The 26,780-nt window shown below is 48.0% G+C and overlaps 1 protein-coding gene across 1 annotated transcript in view; it reads right to left on the bottom strand.

Annotated features, from left to right (window-relative positions):
* Positions 1–26,780, bottom strand: part of FRMPD3 (FERM and PDZ domain containing 3) — a 132,339-nt gene that overhangs the window by 35,875 nt on the left and 69,684 nt on the right. Inside the window, exons 2-5 of the mRNA XM_049107537.1 lie at positions 8,777–8,881; positions 4,856–4,963; positions 1,948–2,079; positions 452–571 (exon numbers count right to left, since the gene is read on the bottom strand). Of these exons, the coding sequence (XP_048963494.1) occupies positions 452–571; positions 1,948–2,079; positions 4,856–4,960 (357 nt within the window). The 5' untranslated portion in view covers positions 4,961–4,963; positions 8,777–8,881. The remainder of the gene's footprint in view (positions 1–451; positions 572–1,947; positions 2,080–4,855; positions 4,964–8,776; positions 8,882–26,780) is intronic.

Here is a 26,780-nt window from a genome sequence, read left to right as displayed (position 1 = left end):
TGGGCTGGGACAGTTCTGTGTTTACCTTGATTGTTAGCACCTAGCACAGGGCCTGCTCCACATTAACGCTCAGCGAATGTTTCTAGAAGAACTGAATTGGGAATCATCTTACTGGAGCTAGGCATGGGGGGTTGGGACCCCCTGTTACCCCAATGGGCTTTGGAAACCTTGAGATCCTGTGATGGTGACAGAGTTACAGGGTTTGCTTGCTCCCCAAAACGGATGAGATCTTTCCATACACACAGACAGGACTAGAGCCACAGCCAGCTCTGGTCACCAGGCCTAAACAATGTGACCATGTGCCTACAATGGTGGCAGGAAAGGAAAGGGTCTTTAGAGCTACCTGAAGGATGGAGTACCTTACAGAGTAACTTCACAGTGATGGCAGAACTGCCTGACTGCTTATTTGTCCACTGGGCTGCCTGTCTGGGTATCCCCAATCAGACTCTACCTGGATGTACAGGTACTCGAAAGCAGCAGGATCCCGCCGCAGCAGTTCCACGGGGTCTTTGGGGAAGAAGCTGATTCGGAAGAGGCATTTCATTCCTTGGTAGTGTGTCCGCTGTACCACCTGAATCCCAGGGAGGAGAGGGGTGAGGAAAAGAGATCTGGGAATCTGTGGCTGTAGCAAGGAGAGCTGGCTTGGTGCTTCCTCAAGGCAGGGCTTGGGGCAGAGCTGGGCTGTTGCTCATCACTCCCCCCACCTGGCTCATCCCGATGATCCTTCAAGGAAAGGTCTATCCTGCCCCCCTGGTCCAAAGTGACTATAATTTTTAGATCACATCACCAGGATGTGGCCTTTATCCACAAATGGGTCTAAGGCCCAAGATACGAGGTGGGAAGAAAGGACTCCTGGGAACTTATCCGACACTCTTCTTGCTGTGGGACTAATGCCTTTACCCTGCAGAGAGGCTCAGCACCAGCAGAGGAAGTTGCTAATTAAAAGCCAAATGGAGGTTTTAAAAGCCCAATTGGAGGTATAGGTGAGACAAGCTGGCCAAATATTGGTAACTGATGAAGCTGCCATAGGCCATGAGGATTCATGATACAATTTTTTAGACTCTGGTGTATGTTAGAGGTCTGTTTTTGTTTTTGGTAATAAAAAAGTTTAAAATTCCATTTGGAAAAAGAGCCTGATTGAACTCAAAAGGCCTCTTGAGGGGCTGGGGGTGGGGGTGGGGAGTTGAATAGGCCACCCTTTCAAGCTAACAATCTTCGCATTTGGCTGACGGCTAACCTTGAAGAGTTTTTCTTTCCTAAAATCCTCTCTCTCTCTCTCTCTCTCTGTGTGTGTGTGTGTGTGTGTGTGTGTGTGTGTGATTTTGGTTTTTGTCGCATTCACATCTCCATTTAGGCATTTCTTTTTCCCTTCCCTCACCAATCTCTTCCCTCCTCTGGGAATCCTGATCAGCTCTGGTTTGCCTATCTGGCTCTTTCTGGGTGCTTTACCATTGGTGAAACACCGGCCAGCATTCCTGGCTTTCCCCAGCCTCTTTCTCCTACTCTGCCTTGGCAGTTGACATGGGTGACATGCTGCTTGTTCTCGGCCCCACTCAGCCCACCCTTGTTCCGGTCTTGGTGGTTTCAGTACACTCTGCTTATTGACCTTTTCATTTTAAAGACTGTCTGAAGGCTGAGTTTCCTCTCAGAGGCAGAAAAGTCTAGCAGGCAGGGCTTTTAGGAGGCAGGAGGCTTGACAGTGACTCACCACTCCATACCCTTCCCACTAGAGACCAAGATTCACAATCTCCATGCCCTTCCTAGGTCACAAGGAACACAGCCCAAAGTCTGCTGGATGTGGTTCATGTAGATCTTAGCTGAGAGCTATAACTTCTGCGGGCTGGCTGAGCCAATCATGATGAATTTTCCAGAAAGAAGGTACCTGGAGTCCTCTTCCCTAGTAGAGGCCACATGCAGCCCTCAAGCCATGCTGAAGGAGTTACTTACATAAGCCAGGGGCTGCTTGTCCTGGAGAAGCAGGAACTTGTGATTCTGTTCCAGCCCGGCATATTCAAGGACGAGGGCAAAGTGCTCAATGCACCTCAAGGAAAGCCGGTCCTGTAATGTCACCATCACGTCCTGTGGGAGAGATGAGAGCCTTGAGAGGGAGACAGCTCCATTCCAGTTCTGCGCTACTCTCAGCACCCAACATGGGAGCGGGAGACTGAACACTGAACAAGAAAGATGGCTCCCAGGGAGGAGGCTGGGAAAGGGGCCAGAAGGAGACACAGGCCTTTAGGATGGCCCAGGTCTTCTCTAGGATGAGGACAGTGACCCATGAGGACTTGAGCCCTGGGGAGCACCGAACGTGCAGGAGGTAGAGGGAGGGGTTTCAGAACTTGGCCTGGCACAGGCATATGGCAAAATGTGGTCACAACCCTCCCTCCCTCCTTCTCTCCTTCCACTCAAAATGTTTTCCAAGCACATATCAAGTGAGCCACCGAATAAGGCAGGCACTATGCTGGTTCTCCCTTCACCTTCCCTAAGCCGGAATGTTCTCTCTAGTCTGTCTACCAACCCTTTTCTCAGGAACTCACAAATTAAGGGCCATAGTCATGTGATTAAAAGTAGACTCTTTCTAGATTCAGAATCTAAATTGAATGACTGAGTTACTGGCAGAATGTTCATTTCTTTTTGTTTGTTGCTGGCTTTCAGAGAATCAATTTAGCGACTTGAAAAATGTGTCCGCGCAGAGGCACTGTGTCACGTGTCTTGTGTATAGTCATAAATCTGACTTCTTCTGGGCTCTGTCTGCTCTGCTGCCCTACTTTTAATATTAGGATGTCTGCAAACACATCCTTGGGGGCTGCCCAGATGTCAGTTTTGTGACTTCTGCCATCTATTTGCTGGGACTTCAGCATACTCGAGGCTGCAGTATGTGTGTGTATGTGTGTATGTTTGCCTGTATGTTCAGGGAGTCAGCCCAGCTCAGCCCCTGGAGGCCAGAAAGAAGCCTCCTTGGGAATGAGAAGCTCCCTTACAGCCAGGGTTGCCGAACAAGCCCCTCAGTGAATATTAAAAGACGCTAAGCCATTCAAATGTGAGGCTGGAAACTGGTGGGTACTTGAGAGTATTTCTTTGTATCATCCAAGTAGCCACAGAGGTGCCAGTATTGCTGGAGCTCTGGCAGGGACAAATGAGGTTTTCTTTGCAGTTTAACTGCACTAGAATTGTGGATGGCCAAGCTGGTGATTGCCAACTGGTGTTACAAGTGGAACAGCCCCCGTGCCAGACTGTCGATTCACCCAGGTACCTCTCTGGGACAAGTGGCTTGGCAGCTGCTCCATGTTCCATGAATGGCCAGTGTGTGTTCCTTCCCTGAAGTAAGGGTGAGATCACAAGTCAGGGGATACTGCTGTCCTGGAAGGCTGGGGCTACCTGGAAGCAACAATGTCATTGTGTCACAGTGTCATTGCAAGGTGGGGGAAGAAGCCTGGGCCAGGCCAAGTTCCAAGGAGCAGATGTTCTGGGATGGAGACAGATCTACAAGGGACATACCGGCACATGAATAAACACCACGAAGGATTCTGCTGCAGAGAGATATCCATATCTGGGGGAGGGCCATGTGGACACTCCTGGGTGGCCTGGTTGTGCTTCAATGTCTCTCCCATAGACTGAGACCTCCAATAGGCAAGAGACCATCCCAGGAGCCCCTAAAGAATATATTTTGGTCTGGGGCCCCTTGGGGGACCCACCCAGGCCTAAGCCTTCCAAAGAGACTCTCAGTTCAATCCACAAGGGTTAGGCCCAGTATTTTACGACTTGGGCGCTATTGGCACTTTGGGCAGGACAATTCTTCATCATTCAGGGACTGTCTCACTCCCTCCAGGGCACTCAGCATCTCTGACCCTGAGACACTCAATGCCAGGAGCACCATAAACCATGTGATGACCCAAAATTCCTAAATGCTGTCTGGGAGGGGAATGGCAACTCTGGCTGAGAAACATTGGCAAGGCCAACTCTGAACACCTGATAATTCCTCTTAGAGAAGTTTCCTGGCTCAGGGGTTTATTTATAGGGTTGTCTTGGCCACAGCCTGGGGACTTCAGGATGACTATTAGCCAAGGTGGGTTTTCTGGCAGCTGCTATTCCACTGGTTGCATGGAAATTCATTTTGGGGAATGGCATTCTCTTTCTAGATGGAGTCCAGAAGGAGCAAGAGTGGTTACTTCTGTCCCATTTCAGAGTTGAACCTGGGGTTTCATCGTTTCATTGCCTCTCTTCCTCAGGACTAAGGGAACCACTACAACTTTCAGACAACTAGCTGAGCTCTTAAGAACAGCTCAGTAACTGCTCTTCCTATGAAAGGAGTAGCCAAAGGGACTGTTGCTGGACGTTTCACATGTTGGTTTGGTGCTTAAGATCTGGTTGTTATGTTAAGTGAAGCATGGCTAAGCTAATCTCCCAAGAGATTGTGTTTGTTGATTTCTGTGTGTAAGTGTGTGTAGGTGTTATTGTAGCAATATAAATCACTTTTGCTTTATAAATGTTTTAATGATCTTCACACTCCTTAGCTCCTCAGAGTCTTGAAGGATCCCTTATAACACTGACACAAAGGAGTTCACAAGTGGGAGTGTACAAACATGCACTCATGCCTGTGCATACATGTGCAGGCATGCATGCGTATGCACTCACACACACACACAGTTGCGCACTCAGGTCTCCCCACCCCCACCGCCCGCTCATCCAAGGGCTGTGTGTTCTTGCAGCCTGGGGCTCACAGAGGCAGAAGTTCAAAGGCCACCTTGCTTCCCAGCAGCAATTCTGTGCAGACTCAGGGACACCCATGAACCAGCAGCCTTGTGTGCCCTAGAAAGGACAGATGCTAACCCGAGAGGCGAGACCCTGTATGTACCTTAACAGTGGTCCGGCCATCAAAAGTGAATGATTTGATCTGCCCATTTTCTAAGAAAACCTTCAGGACGTTGGGGATGAGGAGAAGAGCTTCTTTCTTCATCATTTTCTGTGAATAGGCAGGAAAAGGTCAAGGAGAAGGGCTCATTTAGAAGGCAAAGGGGAACCAGAGATGGGGTATAGAGAGGAAGAGAATGGAGCAAGGGAAGGAGACAGGGAGCCACAGATATGGAAGGACAGAGAGACAGAGGAAAGAACAGATCAGTGATGATGTCACCTGCAGACCAGAACCAAATGCTCTCAGAAAACACTGGGCCATGTCAATAGTTAATCCTTCATTTGATATCACGGCACACCCCCATTCTACTGTGACTCAAAATTCCACAACATAGGGTGGTGCTTGGCCCTCAGAGACCAGATGGAAGGCCTCCTTAGGACCCACCTCACTTGCCTGCTCTTACGTCCTGACTCTTCCCATTCCACCAGGCTCTTCACACCCAGAGATCACATCCATGTTCCTGCCTTTGTGCTCCCAAACTCCCTCCTCTCCCATCTCCTTTCTGACCTGGCCCCTGCCTACTTCTCCAGAGTCCTGTCTTGCCAGGACTGTACCCACCTTGCTCTTCCATGCCTCTATACCTGTGACAATCATTCAGGGACTGTGTCACTCCTTGCAGGACACTTAGCATCTCTGACCCTGAGACACTCAATGTCAATAGCATGCCAAGTCGTTGGGATGACCCATAACCCCTCAGACATTTCCAAAAACTCTCTGAGCATGCACAGTACTCATCCTGATTGAGAACCACTTTGGCAAAGCCTGTTTTTGAACACCTGATAACTTCTGAGCAAAAGTTTTCTTGGCCCAGATGTTCCCTTATTTATAGAGTGTCGCGTGTTAAGCTCTCAATAAATATTTGTTAAATAAAGACTATTCTCTCTGCCTTCCTCTTTCCCTCCTTGGCAAACTCCTATTCATCCTTCAAAACCCAGCTTAAATAAAAATTCTGTACAGTCCAAACTCATCAGGTACTTGGACCTGGTGTTCCCATGTGTTCTCATAGGAACATTATACACACCTCTTTCAGTGTTCTTAGTGTATTTTTGAGGAATGTTTGTCTTTCACAAATGGTGACCTTGGAGCACATCGATGTCCTATTTAATCTTTGTAGTTCTGACATTGAGTGGAGTTCCTGGCATAGTTGGTGCTCAATAAATGGCTGCTGAATATATGAGCAGTAGATGCTTAATATGTGCTTACTTGAATGATAAGAATTATTAAGAGAATCCAATCATTTCCCTGGGCTATCACCAGTTTTGTAGGAACTGAAAAGCCACATAAGATGGCCAGAAATCCTTAATTCAATGGGCATTCATCAAGCCTCTTGTGTATACTCCACACCACGCTAAGTTCCATGAGGATTAGGCAAAAATAGAGGACTGGGTTTGGTCTTATACTCTTATTGCAGTGATCTGGCACACACACATGAATCCACTAGAGACCAATTATAAAACCAAAACCAAACCAACAGGTAAGATTTCCTAGGTGAGGCGAATTAAATTTTGATTTTGAAGGAGATGAAAGGCATAGACTATTAGAGGTGCCAGAAGAGGGAGAGTCCACATCTAGGGACTGTCGTGGACATGAAAAAATAAACAAGCAAGTCCTCCTGGGTCAGGGTTTGGTTGGTGGTGGTGGGGATCCAGAAGTCAAACCATGGTAGGAAGTGATGGGGTATCAAGTTGGAAAAGTGTGAATTCCTGGTTCTCTCCCTGGTCCTGAGATGCCTTGCTCCTACCAAGCCCAGAGGCCCTGGATCCCCAGGCTGGTGACACTCAGAGGTGGCAGGTTTTATTTAGCACACTGGGTTGGGCTCAGGTAATTACTTAATTGATTTTGCTTAAAAATAGAGTTGGCAAGGAACGCCCACAGGATTTATTTTTGCTCTGGCTGCTTAATAAAGCCCCAGAACACCATGGCCAAGGGATAATAGGACAGCCTGGAGTTACCTGGGCCTGGACTCCCCTAAGTCCCAACCAATGGTGAAGCTACCAGAGTCTACACTGGAGGCATGGGAGGCTGGAGGTGACATCAGGTAATTTCCTGAGCACAGCTAGAGTGGGAAGATTGATGTCCATCTCATTCATATTCATATTCTCTCTCTCTGTCTCTCTCTGTCTCTGTCTCTCTCTGTCTCTGTCTCTCTCTCAGATAGGAGCCTCACACTGCACTTGCTGGCCTGTCCAGGAGCAACGGAAGTAACCCTGGGTGGGTCCTAGCCACTCTGGGGCATTTGCTTTTAGGTTGGTCTGGAGTCGGGGCTTGATCGGTCTGTGGATAGCTGCAATGTATGGAAAGGGGAGTCATGGTGTAGGAAGAGGAGAGTGGGGAAGAAAGAGTAGAGGGAAGAGGCAGAGATGGGAAGAAAAAGGGAAGAGAGAGATGGAGGCCTGGTGGTGGCCTGGCCTTGACTGATTGCTCTGTAAGGCTGAGATGGAATAGTTTGTCCTTTCCAAGTTCAATCTGCTTTTCCTCTGGCTTCTCGAGGGCTCAGGACACAAATGTCCCCTCAGTGGCTTTGATCTAACTGTGTCCTTCACCATGATCTCCAGGGCTTCTGGACTGTTCCCTCTTCTCTCTGCTCACCACCCCCTACTTCTCTTTAGCTTCTTCTGTTAGGGCTGACATGGAGCCCAAGCACCAATTATTTGACAGCTTCCCCAGTGGGACCCTGTAGAGTCCCCTGGGCTTCCAGATTTCCTTATATGGGGATGGAAGATGGCCTGGACTGAGTTGGGGGATGAGTGCCAGGGAAGAGGAGATGGAAGACACCTCTGTCCTCTAACCCTTCTTCTGAGTAGCTCTGCTTCAAGGGACTACAGAAGTGCCTGGCACCCCACTGGTTTCTACTCAGGCTGGGCCTGCTGACTTTCCTCAACTGCAGCTGTGCCTCTGTACAGAAATGCCATGGGCCTCATGAGAGCCCAGCCCACAAAAACCTGCAAAAGCATACAAATGCCTGTTAGCTCTGGCTCTCTCTGTCCTCACCCCCATTGGCTATCACAGGCTTCTGCAGACTCCTGGGGGACTCCAGCCATAATCCATGCCTGCTTAACACACACCTCTCCGCTCTCCACCCATCTCTTCTCATTTACTTATCTAGAGTGGGCAGCTCAGCTCATGTACATCCCACAGAGCAGTAAGAAAGACTGCGGGCTGGCCATGACCCTCACAGCCCACCCCCACTCTGACCCAGCCTGGCAGCTCTAAGGCATGAACCATCAAGCATCATCCACTCCTTGAAACCATACCCTCAGCGTGGGATTCCGTGTTGTCTCAATCTGAACTACTTCTCCCCAACCCCCCAACATCACCAAGTGGTATCCAGTGGCAGGGAACAGGTGTTTATTTTGCATCCATAATCAAAGCTTTGTGACAGTGAGAGTCTAGTCTGTATCATTTCCCCCAGCTGCTTGCTGGTGTCTTCTCCAGTCAAGACATGCCATTGCAGGATCACTTCAGTGTGAAGAGGGCTCGATTTCACCAGCCACTCCTTGCTCTGGATCTTCAGAAAACCATTACCTCCTTCCCGCCTCTATCAAATAGCCCAGAGATGTTTGTGAAGTGCTTGCGCTGAGTGCATGCTACTGTGCTACAGATGGGGATTTCTCTAAGCACCACGAGAATCCTAAGCAAAGTGATACAGATTCTGTGTCCCTACAGTGCTCAGGGCTCTTCTGGATGCCACATACTCCTCTAACTCACCACCAGCCTGGAGCCCCGTGATCCTCCGCTTCCAACCCGTTCATAATACCATCCACCCCGAGTAGCAGCAGATGAGTACCTGCTCCAGAGCCAGACATCCATGGCCAGGCTGATTCTAGCCAAGGGCCGAGGACAGGGAGCTAAAGCTGCACTTACTGCGTCTGTGTCTCCAACTGCCACCTGCTCAGAAAATCGGACCTTCGCAGGATTCCATCTTAGCCTGGCCTTCTTTGCAGCACTGATGAAGGCAGATTTGGGAGACTGGAAAAAGAACAGAGGGCCGGTGAGTTCTCTATCCCTGGGAGAAACCTGACCTTTGCCACGCTGGAGTTAAGATGTCTCAGTATAGGTACACTTTGCCTTACTGATCCATAAGTCAATAAATACATATCGATTCCCTATTAGGTGCAAGGCAATGTGCGAAGTGCTTCCTTCTATGATTGGTGTGTTCTGAAAAGGCCGGGCATGAATTGAATTTGGGTAAACTGAATCCCGTAATGAACACTCCAGGCCTAGGGGAGTGCACAAAAATTATCTTGTAATGACATACACTGAATTATTATATATTTGGTTTTCGTAGTGTGAGAATAACAGTGGTGGCTTTTATTACATCCAAATATGAGCATCTCAAAGGATTTACAGAAATGATCTTACTCATCTCATAGATATGCCCTGCCCCTAGGAAGGAGATTATAGAAAATAATTCAAGGAAAATCAGGAGTCTTGCTGAGGGTTCCCCACCATGTCTTTGGGGGGCATTTATTCAATCATGTGACACATTTAGGGAAGACCTCCTATGTGCCAGGCACTGTTCTAGGTGATGAGGGATTCAGAAGTGAACAACACAAAGCTCCTAGCCTCAAAGAGCATCCATCTAGCAGGAACAGAGACAAGAAACAAATCAATATCCTATTTTAGGTGGCAAATAAGGACCCTGAGGACAAATCAAGCAGGGTGAATCAGGACTACACAAGAGAAGGTACAACTGAGCGGGGTGGGGGGGTAATGGGGGTGAGATCTCTCAGAGGAGGTGACATTGCAGCAGTGACCGGAAGCAAGTGAGGGAGAGAGCCATGTGGTACCTGGAGAAAGAGCCTCCCAGGCAGACAGAATGATAAAGGCTCCATGGTGGGAGGAGGGTCAGGGTGCATGAGGAATAGCAAGGAAGCCTAGTGTGGCCAGAGCAGGGCGATGAATAGGGAGCCAGAGAGGTTTTGCTCAGAAGACACAGCTAGGAGCTGGATCATGTAGGGCCTTGTCAGCCATGGCAAGAACTTTGGTTTTTACTCCACTGGAGGGCTTTAAGCAGATAGGATCTGACTTGCATTTTATTTTTTTTAAAGATTTTATTTATTTATTCATGGGAGACATGCAGAGAGAGGCAGAGACACAGGAAGACGGGGAAGCAGGATACCAGGACCCCGGGATCATGACCTGAGCTGAAGGCAGATGCTCAACCACTGAGCCACTCAGGTGTCCCTGACTCGCATTTTAAAAGGATACCTCTGGCTGCTATTTGGAAAACAGTGTAGGAGGGTTGACACCCAGAGCAGAGTGACCAGTTTGGAGTCTCCTGTAATAATACAGCTGAAATATGATGGAGGCTTGGGTAGGGTAGTAATAATGGAGGCAATGAAAAGAGTAAATTTTGGCTCTATTCTGAAGATAGAATGAGCTGATGTGTTGACGGATTGGATGTGGGAGGTGTGAAAAAGAGAGGAGTCAACTGGAAGAAGGGAGCTGCCACTTACGATGATGAGGAGGACTAGGGGAGTACATCAGATTTGGGGCTCCTTCAAACCACCTCCCCTACCGGCTTTGTCAGGGAGTCTTGGAGTCCCACAGTCAAGAAGGCCCCTGCCAGCTGGGAAGGGGATACATTAAGTTCTTTTCTGCCATTTTTTGAAAGATTTTATTTATCTATTCATCACACACACACACACACACACACACACACACACACACAGAGGCGGAGACATAGGCAGGGAGAGAAGCAGGCTCCCTGCGGGGAGCCCGATGTCGGACTCGATCCCGATCCCGGAACTCCAGGATCATGCCCTGGACTGAAGGCAGGCGCTCAACGGTCGTGTCACCCAGGCATCCCTCTTTTCTGCCATTAATGCTGCAGTTGAAATTCAGTTACCAGATCAGCCACAGGGGCAGGGCCCTAAGATAAAGGCACACCAGAAATAAACGTCCTCATCAGGTCTGGGGCCCTGGTCCCAGCTGTGTTCTCTTCCAGAGCCAGCAATCTCATTCTCCCTAGAGGGCAGTTTGCAGAGAGCCACCTGTTCAACCTGAGTCCACCTCAGGCAGTGGGTCTCGGTCCGGGCTGTGTGGCAAAAACAGGGGAGCAGCTTTCAAAACCCCTGATGCTTAGGCCCTGCCCCAGATCAATGACATCAAATTCCTGGGACTGGAGCCCAGGTATTGGCATTTTTTAAAAAAGTTCCCAATGACTTCAAAATGCAGCTAAGTTTGCGGGGACCCGCTGAGCTAAAGGAACCATAGACTTTTCATCCTAAGCCACAGGGGCAGTTTGTTGGCAGCAGACCATATAGCACAATGAAATCCAGGGCTAGAGATCATTGCAGAAAGTGATTACAGTATTGATTGTTCATGGGGGTCAAGAAATGCTTTTGTGTGTTGTGCAGTGTGATGCTTAAATCCTGGGCAGGGGCTGCAGGCTGAGGCAGGAGCACAGGGAAGGGGCAAGACGGAAAGATCTGGAGCTACATTCAGGCAGCTCTACTTGGCTCTGTCTCCACAGTAGTCCAAATTTCCACCTGAGGTGCCACAGACACCTGGCAGGTGAAATCTTCCTTTCTACCTATCCCTATCACCACCTCCTTTATCTGTAATCATCCAACATCGATGTCTTCATGCACTGTGTGGAATGAGGCATCTCTAGAGGCCTTCAATGGGCCATGTAGCCCACCCTTCATTTTTTACACGTGAAAACAGGGACCTGGGGGCGCCTGGGTGGCTCAATCAGTTAAATATCTGACTCTTGGCTTTGGCTTAAGTCGTGACCATAAGATTATGGGATTGAGCCCCAATAGGCGCTCTGTGCCTAGCGCAGGGTCTGCTTCAGATTCTCTCTCCCTCCCACTCACTCTCTCTCTCAAATAAATAAATAAAAATCTAAAAAAAAGAAAGAAAGAAAGAAAGAAAACAGGCCTAGGAAGAGGATATAGTTTGCTCAAAGTACCAAAATAATTTGGTAGAGGAGCTGAAACGTTCTAGAACCCAGATTTCCTGCATCTTGGATTGGCGACTATGTCCCACAACCACCTGAAACTGGGTGTCCATTCCTGATCTTTCACTCACTGGTTCTGGTTCGACCCTGGTCCTATTGAATGGACCTGTGAACATATGAAGAAGCGCAACTGGTATCCTTCTATGTCTTCACCTATGAGGAGGGGGGGACAGGCTCCTTGAAATCCCTACCAAAAGTCCCAGATTGGATCCTGCCCTACCTACAGATACCACTATAAACAAAAGATTCAGATATTTATAGGAGCAAAATTATGAAGGAAGAAGTGGGATTGCCAATCTTTTCAGGGACTGTAATCATTTCTTATGTCTGTGGTAGAGCTATTTTCAGCTTGTTTGTGCCTCGTTCCTCATTGACCCTTGTCCTATCCATCTCGAACACTCCTTCCTCTTCTGTCTTCAGCCTTGATCACTGACGGTGACACATTCATTGCCAGCTGGTCTCTGCTACATGTCACGGAGTCATGTCTAGCCTTATGCCTCCACACAGGTGATGTCTGCCTTGCGGTGTGATATGAGGGGCTCTCAAAGGTCACCCTGTTCCAAAGCATCTTTGAAGCTCAGCTATGGGGCCTGAAGTTCTTAATGCTAGGATCACCCTTGTGAATGAAAATATGAGAACTGGGAATGTGCGGATCAAAATGTGGATGTGATACAAGGGAGGAGTAATGAACTTAATTCTGGGGACAGCAGACTGCGGGCCTGCCTGGGCCAAATCCTGCCCACCACCTGTCTTTGCAAATAAAACTTCATTGGAATACAGCTGTGGTCTTCCTTTATGCACTGCTTATGGTTGCTTTTGCAACTATCACGCATGGCCTACAAAGCTTACAATATGGGATCCCTGGGTGGCGCAGCGGTTTGGCGCCTGCCTTTGGCCCAGGGCGCGATCCTGGAGGCCCGGGATCGAATCCCACGTCGGGCTCCCGGTGCATGGAGCCTGCTTCTCCCTCTGCCTGTGTCTCTGCGCCTCTCTCTGTGACTATCATAAAAAAAAAAAAAAAAAAAAAAAAAAAAAAAAAAAAAAAAAAAAAAAAAAAAAAAAACAAAGCTTACAATATTTGCTAGACAGTCCTTGACAGAAAATGTTTGCTGACTCTTGCACTAGCTCGTTAGCATACCCTCACCCCACCGTTTCTTTTTTTCAAGATTTTATTTATTTATTCATGAGAGACACAGAGAGAAAGAGAGACAGAGACACAGGCAGAGGGAGAAGCAGGATCCATGCAGGGAGCCCAATGTGGGACTTGATCCTGGGACTCCAGGATCACACCCTGGGCCTAAGGCAGATGCTCAACCACTGAGCCACTCAGGCGTTCCTCACCTACTGTTTCTAAATTTTTTCTGATGGTAAGAATCCCTGGGGAGTGCTTGCTGAAACACAGATTTCTAGGCCTATGCCGGACTTAAAAACTCAGAACCTCTAGGAGCATAAAGCACAGGAATTTATATTGTTGAAAATGTCCTAACCCATTAAGCATAGATTAATTGAGTACCCTCAAGCTGGGACATCTAAACTCTTCACTGACCCCATTTGTCCTGCAAGCAGTTGGGAGTCTCATTTTGCAACAGGCACCCTTGCCGACAAAAATGAATTTTGGCTGGAAACATGAGACCAGAATCACGAAGCACCACCGGGGCCACTGCAAGCCCCTTGAAGCAAATATGTGGCCAGAAGCTCAGTGGAATAGGCAATAAGAGGAGAGAGTCTGCCTCTCTCTCAGGACTGAATTCAGCAGCTGGTGATTCTCTGACCATTTTTTAAATTTGGTGGCTCTATTAGTACAGATTTCAGGGTTGTGTTCAAAGTCAGGTATATGGCCCAACATTTTCGTGCAAGATAGGGCCCCATTTGGATTTTGAGAGGACAAAGCTCAGGTTCCTGAAGCTGACAGCCTCTTATCCTCCTTTATGTTTGTTCATTGTCTTTGACACCTGAGCCTACTTATAAGCAATTCCCATAGCAACCACTGGGAGTCGGGGATGATGGAGAGACATCTTGGTTTCACCAGACTACTGATGAGGGACCCAGGGCACCAGTCCTATCTGCATTTGGGGTCTGGGGGTGAACATGTCCTCTCTCCAGCTTCCAAGGCCCTCTGTGAGCCACACACAACCCTCATTCCTCATCTCATCTCTGGCCTCGTCAGGTGGTTCTGCCCATAATTCCCTGGGCACACTGGGCTGCTTCCTACAGAAGTGCTGGCTCTTCACCATCCCTGCCTTTCTGGGCCCCTGGTGTCCCCTTTGCTTGGCTAAATGCCATCTCTAAATCCCAGCTCAAATTCTCCCTTGGTCCTGGGTTCTTTCCCAATTCCTCTAGCCCCCTCCCTGGATTTCCTTTAGTACTCTTCCCCCCCGACCCAGAGAGATGGGGGGCAGGAAGAGCAGAGGGAGAGAATCTTAAGCAGGCTCCATGCCCAGTGTGGAGTCTGCCATGGGGCTCGATCCTACAACCCTGAGATCATGACCTGAGCCGAAACACAGAGTTGGACGCTTTACCAATTAAGCTGCCCAGGTGCCCCTAGAGTACTCCTTGTGAATCCATACTGCCAGTGCTTATCTCCCCCACCAGGTTGTAAAAGAAGAGATGGTGGTATTGGGCACCTGGGTGGCTCAGTGGTTAAGCGGCTGCCTTCAGCTCAAGTCTTGATCCTGGGGTCCTGGGATCGAGTCTTGCATCAGGCTCCCCTTCCTGCAGGGAGCCTGCTTCTGTCTCTTCCTCTTTCTCTGTGCCTCTCATGAATAAATAAATGAAATCTTTAAAAACAAAGAGATGGTATTTTACTCAATATACCCCTAGAACCAAGCATAGAGTTGCCACAGGATAAAAGAGAGTAATTGGTTGCTAAGTTTCATAATGAATTAGTTCACCAATTCAGCAAATGTGGTTTGAGTATCTACTACCAACCAAGCACTATACCTCAAGAAGCTCTGTGGAAAACTAGTACTTTTGCAGTAGTTCTCATTATTTTGGCTTGTTTTTTCTAGGCAGGTGGCTCCAAGAGAAGGGGATCCTGGCTCTTTGGGTAAAGTCTTCAGTATCAGAAAACTAGAGTTTCATTTGAAGGGACTGTCTACTTTCTTTACCAGGGCCATTCTAGGTCACAACAAAGTACTTTAAAAATATTTATTGAGGACATAGAGGACATACCATGTACCAAGATCTAAGGGTATCTAAATTAATACACATCTAGTCAATCATGGGGGATAGTTGGTCACTCAAAAATTAAGGAATACATATATATGGGACCAATAATTGGCTATCAGTGAAGTATGGTTTGAAGGGCCCTGAGAATGGACTTCTGTGACCATCCCACTAAAATACCCTTGATAATCTGCCATCATAAAAATCACTCTGCCAAAAGAAAAATGTCATCTGAAAGAGACTATGTATTAGATCAGTAGTTCTCGATATGTACCTTGGCTATATAAGAATCATTTTGGAAGCCTTTTCGAAAGACCAACACCTGGGACCCACCCCAAAGCTTCTAATTCTATTGGTCAGGGTTAGAGCTGAGTATCAATAGTTTTAAGAGCTTCTCAGGTGGTTCTAATGTATAGTCAGGATGAAGAACCACTGTATTGGACCCTCATCAGCCACAGAATGCAGAAGCCGGAAGGAGCCTTAGAGGTAAATGATGCCTGGGCCACATGCCAGACCTACTGTGAGACTGTGTTCTGGAAGAAGCTTGAACACAATGAGAGTATGGTAAGAGGTGGCAGTCTCCACGCAACCCTAATAAATGTTAAGTGCCTGCTGTGGATTCTGGAATGCTGATCTGCGATGCAGGGGCTATCATGTTGAAAATATGCTGGGGGGTGTCAATAAGCTTTCATTATAACTTGAGAGAAGATTCTCCTTCTCAGTCAATTTTTGTGACTCGCGGTAGTTATGTTTTATAAAGTCACCTTGAACACTGAACTAATGAATACTGAACCATTGCTCCTAGGAGAAATCGTGTGTGTGCATGCATGTGCGTGTGCATGCATGTGCGAGTACGTGCATGTGCACATGAGTGTGTGTATATGCCTCACACAGATTATAACTCTGAATTCTAAAAACAACTCATCCTGGTAGATTCTATTTTATTTCACTAGAAGAAAATGAAGTTCTGAAGTGTGAAGTGACTTGCCTGAGGCTGCCCCACTAACAGGTGCCAGAGTTGGGATTCAGATTCCATCCAACTGTTCCAGAGCTTCTTGCACTACACTGCACTGCTCCCTGCCATCTCTGTCTTCTGGACCTCCATGTGACAGCTGAAACAAGATGGCAGAGCACAGCCTTATTTGACCTCAGCTGGAAATGCATGCCTCAGGGGACTCAAATTTTTCATCCTCTGCCTAGTTCACAAATAACCAGGAAAGCACCATGGGTATTGATTTGGGGGTTATAAATAAATTTTGGGGAGTAGGTGAGTTTGCAAATACAGAATCTGAAAGTAGCAAGGATCGACTATACATGTATGTAAGGCAGACATTTAGTTGGGATGTGGTGATATGGCCATACCCATTGTAAAACAGTGAGGGTTTCTTTCACACTGATTTAAATGCCACTGCCTCAAGCTTCCTGGGTACCACCTGACCTCTCTCCCAGGACCTCTTTACCAATGGTCAGCTGAAGGGTTAACACCTGGTACAGTTAGGAGGCCTCCTAGTCACTGCTCCAGTGCCTGTGGCTGGCTTACATTCCGATTGAATGGCTCCTACTGTGCAGGTTAATTGTTTTGGCTGTTACCCCAGTGTGTATGTGCTCACTTCTGTGCTCCAAGGTTTTAGAAAGCATAAGGCCAAGTACTAGAGTGTAAGCTCTGTTAGGGTAGGAATCATGTCTGTCCCATGTACTGATATGTTCCCAGCTTAGAAAAGCACCTAAAATGGTAGGCATTCAATAATGTTTGCTGAATGGATGAATGAGTGAGACACTCTCATTGAGGCTAATCAGGCAAAGCTGTTTGGAAGAGTCTTAAGCCAGGTCTTCAAAGAAACTGACATGCATTAGCAGAGGTGTGGACCAGTACAAGGACAGAAGCTGCAGGGCAGTAGGAACAAAGATCTATACCAGGAGGAGAAGGAAAGCAGCCTGGTTATAGCAAAGAGGCCACGGGATGGGACCGTGGAGACATCAGAAATGGAGGGCAAAGGGGTGTTGGGGGCACTGGGATGAGAGCTAGAACACAGGTCGGAGGGCAGCATTAGGTTCTTCATTCTGCACCTAAGTCTGGACACTTGTGTTTAGGTTGCCATGATGGCTGGAAGCTGGGTTTCCTTTATTCATTTAACAAATACTTATCGGATATTTACTCTGTGGCAGGTGCTCCTCCAGGTGCTGAGGTGGGGGGCAGCAGTGAATAAAACACAGTCCCTTATCCTTGAGGAGCTGACATTCTAATGGTGTTTGGGGTGAAGGTAGACTAAACGGTCTGTGGCACATCCACACCATGAATACTACGCAGTGATAAAAAGGAAAAGGTGACTGAGGCTGGCAAGAACTTGCATGACTCTCAAGGGCACTGTGTTGCAGGAAGAAAAACCAATCCCAAGAGATTATGCACTGCATTATTCTGTTTGTATGATATTTTGAAATGATGACATTCTAGAAATGGGAAACAGATCAGTGGTTGGTGGGGACTAGGGTTGGGGGGTCATGGCTGTAAAAGGGCAAGGTGAGGGAGGTCCTTTTAGCGATAGAACTGTCCAGCATCCTGATGGTGTTGGTGACGTCATGGACTGGGATTGGGGGAGAGGAGGGGTGTGGCTATAAAAGTGCAAGGTGAGCAGGGGTCCCTTTAGTGATAGTACTGTCCAGCGTCCTGACTGTGCTTCACGGATCCCACACATGTGCCAGACAGACCCTGAACTACACACACAGATCGTATTGCTATCAATATCCTGGTTTCCACATTGCACTTTGGTGACATAAGGTGTAGCCCTTGGGAGAAACAGGGTAAAGGGTACATGGGGATGTGTGTACTAGCTCTGCAGCATCTTGTGAGTCTGTAATTATCTCCAAATAAAATGTTTACAAATATGAGACTTTAGCTTGGGGGAGAAAATGATGCAGTATTGGGAGACAGCGATGGGCTGATGCTTTCTTATAAAGGGCAGTCAAGGAGGGCTTCTACAAAGAGATGACATTTGAGGACACCTGACTAATGAAGGAACTCACAATGGGTCTCTGTTCAGAGGTAAAACACAACAAGCATGTTTTTTTTCGGGGGAGAACTGGTAGCTATTTCATTTCATGACGGGAGACTGGGGGGCTGGTAATGACCGTCCACTGTCTGCTAGGCAAATGCACCTGTGCACTAAGGAAGGGAAGGAGGGGTCTATTGGTAACACCCACTGAGGGGTGGAGCTTGCCTTCCCAGAGATATGGGAGAATTGCAATGGAGAAAGGCCTATCTGCCACACAGCAACTATGAGAGGGAGAGGGGGGAGGTGGAAGGGAAGGAAAGAGAATATGCACATGTAAATGTGTGTGTGTGAGGATCACACACACTGCTGCGGAAGATGACTGGGAGCCATGGGGAAAGGCAGTTAGTGCTAGAGCTTGATTTGAACCCTATCCCTGACTCATGAGCTCGTGCTTGCCACCTGCACGCTGTTCCTGGCTTTGCACAGAAATGCTGACTCTCTGGAAAATCCTTCCCTCTGTCTCCATCTGGGAAATCATGCCTCATCTCTTGAGGTACAGCTCAGGTGCAGCTTCTTCTGTGCAGGCTGTCCTGATTTCATGGTCTCCCACCCCCAACAGATGTAACCTCTCCTGGGGCCATGGGGGTGGGACATAGGTGCTGGACAGGAGGGGAGTCTTGGGGACATTGAGAAGGGACAACTAGGCTGCAGATAGGAGGGCTCTGAGTTTTGCATGTAAAAGTTTGGCACTTGGGTCTGTGCATTTAAGATGGCTCTAACAATGGGACCTAGTAATGGACCCTGGGCCTTCTAGATCTGGCTCTTGAGGAGAGGGGTCTGGAAAGTTTTACTTTTAATAAGTAGCCGTGGGGTGCTTGGGTGGTTTCGTCAGTTGAGCATCTGCCTTCGGCTCAGGTCATGATCCCTGGGTCCTGGGATCCAGCCCAGCATCGGGCTCCTTGCTCAGCAGGGAGCCTGCTTCTCCCTCTCCCTCTGCCTTCTGCCCCTCTTCTGCTCTCTCTGTGTGTCAAATAAATAAATAAATCCTTTTAAAAAGCAGTCCTATTGACTATTTTGATCAGTCAAGTTTGGAAAACACTGTTGTAGTCTAAACCCCTCAATTTACAGATGGGAAAAACAGGTTCCAAAAAGGGAACTGACCCACCCAAGGTTACCCAGCCGGTTAGTGACTGTCCCGGGACAAAGAAGAACCTTTTTGTCCAAATGTACTTTCTCACCAACATCACATCAAATTCCCCTCACACAGTGCCAGCTCCCCTACATCACAGGCCATCTGGTAAACCCTGTATGAATGGACGAAGGAGACTAGCTAGCACCCACTGTCTGCAAGGACTTTATGGGAGCTAGACACTGGACAAAATACATTTTGATGGGGCACATCAGAAAAATAAAAAAGTAGAAAATCTGTCTGGGACCAGGGCAGTGAGTGAGCAGCCTCAGGATGGGGGGGTGGTAAAAGCTGAAGGCATGGGGCAGAACACAGCCCTGGACAGCCTTTCCAAAATCCCCGAGCCTTAAAGGTGAAAGCAAATTAAGATGTTCAAAAGGTATGCTTTAAGTTCACTCCTAAAGCTGTGGCTCACAACAGGTTGATTCTAGTACTCTCTGTCCACCTGCCCCTCCCATTACTGTCACTTTCCAATATGAGATTCTGTCGCCTCCGTCGCGAGGAAGGATGGATGAAGAAGGAACAGAAGAGTAGTGTATCATGCACTAGGTATTCATCTTGCATAAGAAGCAACACCAGAATTCTCCCCTGGGCTGCATTTCATGGATATGGATTAGTTCAGCAGGCACTCTGGATATCTGTCTGGCCTTGCCTCCCATCATTTGAAGCAGCTGACGTAAACGATCCATAGAGGTTCACGCAGGCATCTGAAGATGGCATTACCATAATCTCTAGGGCTGTCATTTTTTAGGTCTTCCCTTTATGTTCCCTTCTCACATTCTCTCTGTAGAACTCCCCAAACCTTAAGAGCAATTTTATCCATAGAAGAGAAAATTCTCAAGGAAAACGAAAGGCCTGAATTATGGAACTAGGAGGGCACACACTCAGAGTCCCGGGAACCATGTACCATGATTATGGGCAATGTGGTCTTTAAGCCAGAAGCGAAATTCAAAGAAATAACCCAAAGGAGGTCATTTGGTTATCATGACTCATACTCAGCAGATTTGTTTTAATTGAAGGACCAAAAAACGAGAGCCAGGGAGCAACAGATGGAACCAAGGCTTCTCCAGACAGCAAATATTCAGAAGGATGAAGAATGTGAAACTCCTCTGACAAGAATTATGCCAATGATCAAACAGGCTGTGAGGTATGAAAATTCTTTCCCAGGAATACAAGATCCTTTAAAATAACTGAGAGAAATGGAAAGAGTTTGACTCGAAGGATGTTCCCCTCTCCTCACTGAACTTTTTCGTACATTTCTGGGAACAAAGGTATTCAAGAGGCAGACTTGAAATCACCTGATTCCCCGTATTTAAGAGAGGCCAAGCCCTGCCCTGCCCAGTATTTAAGAAAGGTCAAGCCCTGCCCTGCTCAAGGAGTTGGAACATTTTCCACATTCAGTGAAGCCAAGTCCAGGGATGGGAAGCTCCTGGGAGAAGGAAAGAGTTCCAGGAAAATCTGTCTCTTGAACAGGATAGGGCATGGAGTAAGTCAGATTATGCGATACGTCTGCCCCAGTCCCTACCACATTTTTTCCCATTTCACATGGAACAAAGCCGAAGTCCTTATAGTGGCTACAGGTCTTCCCCTCTTTATCCCACTTCACATCCTGGCTTCTCTGCTCCCCAAACATGCCAGACATACTCCTGCCTCAAGGACTTTGCACTGGCTTTTCCCTCTCTGACACCCCCACTCCTTCCAGTCTTTCTTTAGTTGCCACCTTCTCAATGAGGCTAATGCAGACCAGGCTATTTAGGGTTGCACCAGCACCCCTGTGCCCAGCACTCCTGGACCCCACTTATCCTGATCCACTTGCTCTCCTTCAATAACCTTCATTCATTTCCAGTATGTCATACAATTACATCTTTACGGTGCTTATTGTAAGGTGTATCTCTTTCCATGAGAATGTAAACTCTATTAGGATTTCTGCCGTCTTATTCATTGCTATATATTCAGTGCCTAGAACAGTGTCTGGTGTATAGTACTCGATAACAAATATTCATTGAATGAATGAAATAATAAAAATTTGCCAGCCCCCGAGGTTATAAAATGAATGAGCTATGTCTTGATCCTGAAGGAGCCCTGGACTCCATCACAAAACTGGGCTACCTGTTCTAGGGTGCAAAGATACTCACTAGAAGCAGAGCGAAGACTTCTGGGGGGTCAGGCTGAAAGAACCCCAACCTGCCCTTGATGGGGTTGAAAGGCCTTACTTAATTTTGGTGTGGTGGTGGAGGGTAAAGAGTAGAGTTGAGGGGGATGCAATGGGCCACTGGATTTGGAGAAGAGACAAACTACAAGTCATTAGGGACTAGACATGTTCCAAGATGTGAGCTAGAGGGGGAGCATGTGGAGGAAGACCTACTCTGGACTTCAGGAGGAGCACTCCAGAGGTCTCCAGAGCTAGTGAGAGGGTGTTGTTCCAGACAGTGTGCTAAGTCTGCCTTTGAAGGGGAGGGAGGGGCTTTGGGGACAGGTGGGATTTGGGAGAATAAGAAAGATGAGTGAGATGAAAAGCATTCTAAGCCAAGAAGGCCTGAAGGAGATGGAGGTAGAGATACAGCAGATTACACAAGGCAGGCAGAGAGAGCACATAGTTCCATTTGGGAGGAGACAAAGTCACCAAAACTGAAGACAACCCATGGAATTGAGGGCCTTCACCTCTATCCTCTTATTCCTTATCAACACATGTCTACAAGGAGGCATGTGGGTGGTATGTGCATGTGCATGTGGTGGGAGTATGAGATAGGGAACTGTATATAATGTATGTGTGTGCGTGGTGTGTGTGGTATGCGGGGTACATGGTGTGTGTGTATATGGTATGTGGCATGCATGGTGTGTGTGCATGGTATGTGTTACACATGGTGTGTGTGTGGTATGTGTGGTGCATGGTGTGTGTAGGGTGTGTGTATGTTATGTGTTACACATGGGGTGTGTATGTGTGTGGTATGTGGGGTGCATGGTGTGTGTGTGTGCATGTGGTATGATATGCATGTGTGGTATGTGTAGGGGTGAAGAGGGGGAAAAGTCAATATGATTACTCCCACGTACAGATGGTGGTACCCCCTGACACTCCTTTCTCACTCTTTCTTGCCCCCATCTGTGGAGGACACTAAGAGGTCACATACACAGCAAGCAAAATCCACAATGGCAGGTTCCATTCCTCAATCCATTAGCCAGGGATTCAGATTTTCTTCTCCTCAGGTTTTTTGTTTTTTGTTTTGTTTTGTTTTGTTTTTTTGTGGGGCGGGGGCTTTGGAGAGGTGAGAAACAATGTCTGGCTCATCCTGTGCTTATCTCAGAGTGTTCTTTTCTCTTTTTTTCCAGAGTGTTCTTTTAGTGGCTTGTTTGGTTCTTATCACTGACTTGGTCTGTCCCACTGCACAGTAAGTCAAAAACCAAGGGGCTTGGGTGAGGGGAGTAGTAAGGTAGAGGGAGTTGCCTTCTTGCAGAAGGTTCTCCTTTGCTCATGTCACTGGAGAAGGCTGAGCCAGAGAGTGTGAGGGACACTGGGGCCCCGGAAGGGCTGGGTAGCCAAGAGCCCTGGCTAGGGTTGCTCTGCCTGAAGGGCTTTCCTCTCAGGGCCAGGGAGGGCTGTGGTAGCCCTGTGCCACTGATGGGACAGATGAAGGGTTAGTGCTTAGGTCTTGCCAAGGCTCAAGAGGCCCCCTGTTGCCTGATGAGTTCTATGAACCTCACTCTGGGGGCTTCACTCACATTCTCCTCATTAATAGCCACAATCTGGTCACCAGCCAGGAGCTTGTCCTCAGAGAAGCCTCCTGCAGAGGAGAAGGGAGAGGCATGAGGGCTTGGGGCCATTGTAGGGGAGGGGGGGAAGCACAGATCTGGGTGGGAGTCACCAGTGCCTGAGGGAGCTGAGGCAGGTACTAAGAGCTTGTAGGAAAGTGCACAGGCCACAAAGCTGGTGGTAGGGATGCTGCCTGTGCCAGGCAGGGGACAGAGGCTAGAGAGGGAGAGTATAGCATGGATTTCCTGTGGCTGGGAGTGGTGCAGGAGCATAAGGAACCTAAGCCCAGGCCTGGTTCTCAGATGGGGTGAATAAGTGCTTTCCTGGCCTGGTCCTGAAGAGGGACCTTGTTTTCCCTTTCTCCAGGAGGGATCTGCCTAGGTGCGAGGAATGACTTTCAGACTACTGAAGGTGGTAGAGGTGGCGAAGTGAGGAGCGACACGGAACCTTCTTACCTGAGCAACATTCCTACTCAATGCTCTGGAATGATTCAGAATTCACTTGCTGGGAGACGACAGGTGGATGGACCAAGAGCCCCAAAGGATTTACCTTCTTTCATCTCTGAGAGATGCTACTCTTCTACACACAAGGAGATCAAGGCACAGACCCTAAATCATGGGTAGTTGGAAATTTGCCTTCTGTCCCTCCCATCTGTGCTGTTGAGGTTAAGAAAGCAGGCCTGTCTGAGGGCCACACCTTCTTACTTGGGGTAAAGAATGGGGGTCGATGGGGTGCCGCAGGGTGTGCTGTCTCTGGTGTTTAGCCAAGATCTTGGAGAAAAAGGTTTGCAGAGATTCAGGGAGAAAGAGAAGTCGGGCCCAGCCTCACTGAAAGCCAAAAGAGATGTTTACTGACAGGTCCCACTCTCAAACCAGCCTTGACACTTGTTTGCATCCACTTTAAAGGGCTGGATCCTAACTGTTCCCTCTCTCTACAAAGAAGTGTGCTGTGCAAATGCCAGAAGCATAAACACACAAAACAACCATGTCACCTGAGTGTGGCCCTGGGGCTCTGGAGCATGGGGCCTGTGTGCTGAGGGTGGCTAAGTGGCTCAGCCAGTGGGATTCACCACCATAACTGCACTTGTCCCCAACCCACCAGGCCAAAAGTCTCCTGATAGCAGTGACTTCAGGAGCAGAGAACAGGGTGGTGGAAGCTCCACTCTTTGCATCCAGCCACATCTGAACTCTAGTCCCAAGTCTGCGATACACTGGTTGTGTGACCCTGGACAAGACCTTGAATCTCTGTGAGTCTCTCTTGCCTCCTTTGTAAAAGAGTTAAATAATGGTACTACACATTATAGAACATGGGGAGGATAAATGAGATGATGAGTGTACGGCACTCCAAACAATTTTGATAAATGTCATAAGAATTTGCTAGACGGTAGTTATAGTCCTCCAAGGAGGGCAGTTCCTTCAGCTCATTTTATTCCTTTTATTTACTCTGGCCAACATGCCAGCCTTTGGGTAGAGGCCACTCTACGTCTCCCCTACTCCCTCCCTCCCTTTTAATAGAAGCAGTCCTCATGGAACTCAACAGACAGGCAGTGGTAGCATCAATCTACTACTGCTTTCTGGAAATGGTGTGTTGGCTTGCTCAATCATGATTGGTCCTCTATAGGATGTCTCTTGTCTTTTATCTTATCGTCTCAAATATAGAACCCAAAAGTCCTTGGCATTTGAGAGCCACTTGGGCCAGAAGCAGCAATATGATCAGACCACATCTCTATAGGGCTCTGCCTGTTAATCCCATGACTTTCTGTGGCTCTCACCTATGGCTTTCCCCATTCCCACTCCTCTGCCTCTTACTTTTATTTCTTTTTTTCTTTAAAAATTTTATTTATATGTTCATGAGAGACACAGAGAAAGAGGCAGAGACATAGGCAGAGGGAGAATCAGGCTCCCTGCAGGGAGCCCGATGTGGGGCTCAATCCCAGGACCCTGGGATCACAACCTGAGCCAAAGGCATGATGCTTAACCACTGAGCCACCCAGGTGCCCCTGCCTCTTCCTTTTCAAACAGCTTAAAGCTGACCCTCTTGTCTAAGCCCTAGGGGTTTCCCTTGGCCCTGTAAGTCCTGTCTCTTTTGAAGGCAAAAGCAGGAGCTTGAAAGACTCGAAAGCCTTCCACCAGACTGCATGACTGAGTCTGGAGCCTTAGGTCAGCCACGAACTCCTGTACTGGATTGTTATTGCTGTTGTTGTTGTTTTCCCATTCTGCCCTCTAGTTGAAAAGGGAGCTTACAAAAATCTTTCTTTTTCTTTTCCTTTGAGGATTGCAAAATTCATCAAATTTCTGCTAGACCAGTTTGTACTCTGGCTGCTCCTCTTGACTGAGCAGACAAACTGTTGTAAACATCTAAAGCCTCAGGCCCAGCAAGTCAGGAATAAAGCTTCTTTCTGCCCATTTTTTTTTCTGTCAATGCCTAGCAGATGTGGAATGGAACGGGGCTTAGGCCATTGGCCATTTCATTCATGATGGCCAGATCCCATAGTTCGGGGGGGGGGGGGGCGGCTTTCATGTGTGTCATCCCACCTGGTCCCATCCAAGCACTGCTTCTCCCGCGTCAGCATCAGACAGATCCAGGTCCAAATCCTGGCTCTGCTGCCTCCTGAGTGCCCCTGGACAAGCTATTTCTCTTCCCTATGCCTCAGTTTCTGCATTTGGTCAAATGGGCCTGACTACTTACCTTGCAGGCTTGGCTGAGAGGGATAAACAAGACACAAAAAACACACAGCAGGTGCTTCATCAATGACAGCTATTGTCACTGGCACTGTGGCGCTTGGGGATTTCATGGCCCTCCCCCGTCCTCTCCCACCTATGGCCTGTGTCCTGACTCCAGCCACAGTGGCTGACCTTTTTTGTGAGTGCCTACCAGTCTCCACAGACTGATAGTGAGTTAGGTTCTTGGGGACAGGAACTGCATATTGTATTTCCCTACTGCCTTGCTGAGCCTAGGGTAGGCAATCTATAAATACTTGTTGAATGGAATTGAATAGACATTTTTTTTTTAATCCAAGGCAGTCTGGCTCTTTTATGAAGGTTCTATCAACAGAAAGGCTTCATTAAAACCGAGACTCTACTAAACCATCAACTTTGGCCTCTGCCCAGGCCCCAGGCAGCCTCTGTGGTTTGTATGGATCGCTCATAAAGCCCAGCTCCCTTGCAGGGTTATTAGCTGGTGAGGCTTTACCCACTCTTTGCTTATTCCCTGGGATCACAACAGTGAACTGGGTGGGTGCTGGGGGAGAGGACACTCTGAGGAGCAACTACCTGGCCTCACAGATTGCACCATTATAGGCCACTCACTGCTAGCCATGAAGCCAAAGCCATATATAGGGTGTCGGTGAATGATCACTTGTCACATTGTCTCTGCTGGCAGCTGCTCACATTCCATAGCATTTGTGCTCTCTTCCTGTATCACATAACTGAGGGAAGGGGAAAATGGTAGCAAAAGAAGATGCAAAGGCAACTAAGCCTCAGAATCAGCTGGGAGGGCACATGGATGAGAGTGCTGGCTGTGGCACATCTTAGAGAGTTCACACACTTAGCTTCCTATGTCCTCTGGAGCCAGTGGAGGCAATGATTGCCTCGTATCTCAGTTTGGAGAAAGATGAGTCTAGAAAGGAAAAGCCACTGGTTCACATGGCTGGAGCCAATAGAAAAAAAACCTGTTGCCTCAGAACTTGACATTAGGGTCAGTCTTTTCCTCCAAGATATTGGGACTCTAGGAGGAGCCTAGATGCAAAGAGGTTATTCTGACGGTTAACTGGCATCGCCTACTGAATTGGCGATTGACTCCCTAATGGA

The sequence above is a fragment of the Canis lupus genome, chromosome X (genome assembly GCF_003254725.2).
Source record: "Canis lupus dingo isolate Sandy chromosome X, ASM325472v2, whole genome shotgun sequence".
Classification (NCBI taxonomy): Eukaryota; Metazoa; Chordata; class Mammalia; order Carnivora; family Canidae; genus Canis; species Canis lupus.
The sequence above is the reverse complement of the archived record's forward strand: the minus strand, read 5'-3'. Positions and strand labels throughout refer to the sequence as shown.